The 3793-nt window shown below is 45.0% G+C and overlaps 1 protein-coding gene across 1 annotated transcript in view; it reads right to left on the bottom strand.

The window, feature by feature from the left end:
- Window positions 1-3793, bottom strand: part of MED1 (mediator complex subunit 1) — a 56076-nt gene that overhangs the window by 19193 nt on the left and 33090 nt on the right. The window contains exons 10-12 of the mRNA XM_011929956.1: window positions 2341-2452; window positions 1413-1537; window positions 1039-1157 (exon numbers count right to left, since the gene is read on the bottom strand). Of these exons, the coding sequence (XP_011785346.1) occupies window positions 1039-1157; window positions 1413-1537; window positions 2341-2452 (356 nt within the window). The remainder of the gene's footprint in view (window positions 1-1038; window positions 1158-1412; window positions 1538-2340; window positions 2453-3793) is intronic.

The raw sequence follows: 3793 nt of genomic DNA, 5'->3' as shown, positions 1-3793 counted from the left end.
ATTCTCCTGCCTCAGCCTCCTGAGTAGCTGGGACTACAGGCACACGCAACCACGCCAAGCTAATTTTTGCGTATTTTTAGTACAGATGGGGTTTCACCCTGTTGGCCAGGATGATCTCGATCTCTTGACCTTGTGATCCACCCGCCTCGGCCTCCCAAAGTGCTGGGATTAGACGTGTGAAACACCATAGCCAGCCTCTTTTTCTTTTTTTTGAGATGGAGTTTCACTCTTGTTGCCCAGGCTGGAGTGCAGTGGTGCAGTCTCGGCTCACTGCAACCTCTGCCTCCCGGGTTCAAGCGATTCTCCTGCCTCAGCCTCCCAATTAGCTGAGATTACAGACATGCGCCACCACACCCGGCTAATTTTTGTATTTTTAGTACAGATGAGGTTTCACCATGTTGTCCAGGCTGGTCTCAAACTCCTGATCTCTAGTGATCCACCCACCTTGGCCTCCCAAATTCCCAGGATTACAGGTGTGAGCCACTGCGCCTGGCTAATCACCCAAAATTTCAACAAAGAAACGTACATTGTTGTTTCCTAATGGAAGATCACGCCCTTTTACTTCAGTACATTTCTGAGATTTCTTTTTTATTTTTGAGATGGAGTCTTGCTGTCACCCAGGCTGTAGCACAATGGCATAATCTTGTCTTACTACAGCCTCTGCCTCCCGGGTTCAAGCCATTCTTCTGCCTTAGCCTCCCAAGTAGCTGGGATTACAGGCACCCGCCACCACACACGGCTAATTTTTTGTCGTTTTAGTTAGAGACGGGGTTTCACTACATTGGCCAGGCTGGTCTCAAACTCCTGACCTCGTGATCTGCCTGCCTCGGCCTCCCAAAGTGTTAGGATTACAGGCGTGAGCCACTGCGCCCAGCCCATTTCTGAGATTTCTGTAATTTCCTGCCTTACTAAGGAAATAGGACATGATCCAGCAGTCTTGAAGAAACTTATCTGACCTCAATAATGCTATAAAGGAAGATTATGATCTTGGGTCCAAACATAACCTATAACATTCTAGCTCCCTAAGGCTTTACTTACAGCATAAAATCTCATGTTGTGATTCAAAGGTATGGGGTCAGGGTCCTTTGATAGTTCAAACTGAGTGATCAGTTCATAGAGGGGTGCGTAAGTTGGCTGAGTTTCAAACAACGGAATTCCTGGAAAAACGAGAATCAATATAATGATCATGTTAAGATGAAAACACTGACAGCTCGGTTTCCCCTTCATGATTTCTACATTCATTCACCCAAAAGACTACTTACTAAGCATTTACTAGTACAAAGCACTATAACATCTATACCAGTTAATACTTCAATGAGGCATGTAAGACTGAAAGACATCACGATAACCTGACTTTGAAGTTTCTTTTTCACACTTATAACAGATACTAGATCCTGATGCTCAAAACTCACCTGTGCAGCTCTGCAGTTTCTGAACAAATGCTCTAGATACTGGGATTGGCTGGGGAAATTTCAAGAAGAAACAGGCAGGAAGATCAACACTGTTGGCACTGGTGATTGAGGAGAAGGAAGGGGTCCTTCAAAAAAAAGAGGGTGGAAGGGTTGGATTTTGACTTCATATAAAAATGAAAAACCCAAACACCTTTTTTTTTTTTTTTGAGACAGAATTTCCCTCTTAATGCCCAGGCTAGAGTACAATGGCGCAATCTTGGCTCACTGCAACCTCTGCCTCTCGGGTTGAAGGGATTCTGCTATCTCAGCTTCGAGAGTAGCTGGGATTACAGGTGCCCACCACCATGCCCAGCTAATTTTTGTACTGTTAGTAGAGACGGGGTTTCACCATGTTGGCCAGGCTGGTCTCAAACTTCTGACCTCAGGTGATCCACCTGCCTCGCCTCCCAAAGTGCTGGGATTACAGGCGTGAGCCACCACGCCTGGCCACAAACACCTATTCTTAAACATGTATGTATCACACAGACACATGAGTACAAACTCTCAAAAGCTCACTGTGAAACTTCCCCAAATTCCCAAACATGCTATTGGTTAATGCTGTAGTATTTTATTAAACATTTATCGTGAGGCGTGTTCTCCAGTTACTACAACAATGTAACTTCAAAAGAACATAAGATAAAAGGGGGCATTCATTAAACAGAAGAATTAGCACAGTTCTCTTCTTTCCCTCTCAGTGCAGAGAATGTGTTCTATGAGCAGACTTTGGAGAGGAACACTCAGATATCGAACAAAAGAGAAATCAATGAATGGATAAAACAAAAGGCCAACCTCTAGAAATTCAAGTAGGGTAAGAGCCAGGTTAAAACTTGTTCCATGCTGCACTTTGAGAAAAATTGACTTTGCTAGTCTAAAATTATATTTAACTTACCATTTATTGTCAACTGGATGCGACCCCATAATTAATGGTGCAATTGGGAGTTTGTACATAGCAGATGTTCCTTCAATTGTCACTGATGCATTCATGCCCAAAGATCGAGAAACTGGGGATAGGAAAGAAAAAGGGTATTCCTCAAAGTAATACAAATGACGGGGAGCACAGTATGTTTTAAAAGGTTAATTTTTGCAATATTTGTCAGCCATAGTTTATCAGATGCTGTTATTCCCTTATTTATTTTATTTTGTTTTATTTTTTTGAGACGGAGTCTCGCCCTATTGCCCAGGCTGGAGTGCAGCGGCGCGATCTCAGCTCACTGCAAGCTCCACCTCCTGGGTTCACACCATTCTCCTGCCTCAATCACCCGAGTAGCTGGAACTACAGGTGCCTGTCACCATGCCCGGCTAATTTTTTGCATTTTTAGTAGAGATGGGGTTTCACCATATTAGCCAGGATGGTCTCGATCTCCTAACCTCGTGATCCACCCACCTCGGCCTCCCAAAGTGCTGGGATTACAGGCATGAGTCACCGCACCCAGCTTTTTTTTTTTGAGACGGCCTGTAGTTCCCATAAACTTAGAAATCAGGCCAGGCGTGGTGGCTCACGCCTGTAATCCCAGCACTTTGGGAGGCTGAGGCGGATGGATCACAAGGTCACGGGTTCAAGACCAGCCTGCAGAAGATGGTGAAACCGCATCTCTACTAAAAATACAAAAATTAGCCAGGTGTGGTGACAGACACCTGTAATCCCAGCTACTCAAGAGGCTGAGGCAGGAGAATCACTTGAACCCAGGGAGCGGAGTTTGCAGTGAGCCGAAATCGCGCCACTGCACTCCAGCCTGGGCGACAGAGTGAGACTCTGTCTGAAAACAAAAATTAGAAATCCTGGAAGTTACCTTTCTAACCAACCAATAATTATTTTTGTCAGTAAATAAAACACAAAAACAATGCAGTCCAAAAACATCATTTTTGAAGGGCTCAGTATCAATATTTACTTATTTTTTCCTCAGAATGCATTTAAGTAGGATCAAAATAAAAGGACAGGCTGGTGCACTGGCTCACACCTGTAATCCTAGCACTCTGGGAGGCCAACGCAGGAGGATGACTTGAGCCCGGGGCTTCAGGGGCTGCAGTGAGCTGTGATCAATTCACTGTACTCCAGCCTGGGCAACACAGTGAGACCTACCCTGTCCCCCATGCCAAATTATAATAACAATAAAGGAGCCTGACACCGAAGCTCACGCCTGTAATCCTAGCACTTTGGGAGGCCAAGACAGGTGGATCACTTCAGGTAAGAAGTTCAAGACCAGCTTGATCAACATAGTAAAACCCCATCTCTACTAAAAATACAAGAATTAGCTGGGTATGGTGGTGCACGCCTGTAGTCCCAGCTACTTGGGAGGCTGAGGCAGGAGAATCTCTTGAACACAGGAGATGTAGGTTGCAGT

This window comes from Colobus angolensis, unplaced genomic scaffold (assembly GCF_000951035.1).
Source record: "Colobus angolensis palliatus isolate OR3802 unplaced genomic scaffold, Cang.pa_1.0 Scaffold83, whole genome shotgun sequence".
In the NCBI taxonomy this organism is placed as follows: Eukaryota; Metazoa; Chordata; class Mammalia; order Primates; family Cercopithecidae; genus Colobus; species Colobus angolensis.
Note: the sequence above shows the minus strand (reverse complement) of the source record. Positions and strands in the feature narration are given on the sequence as shown.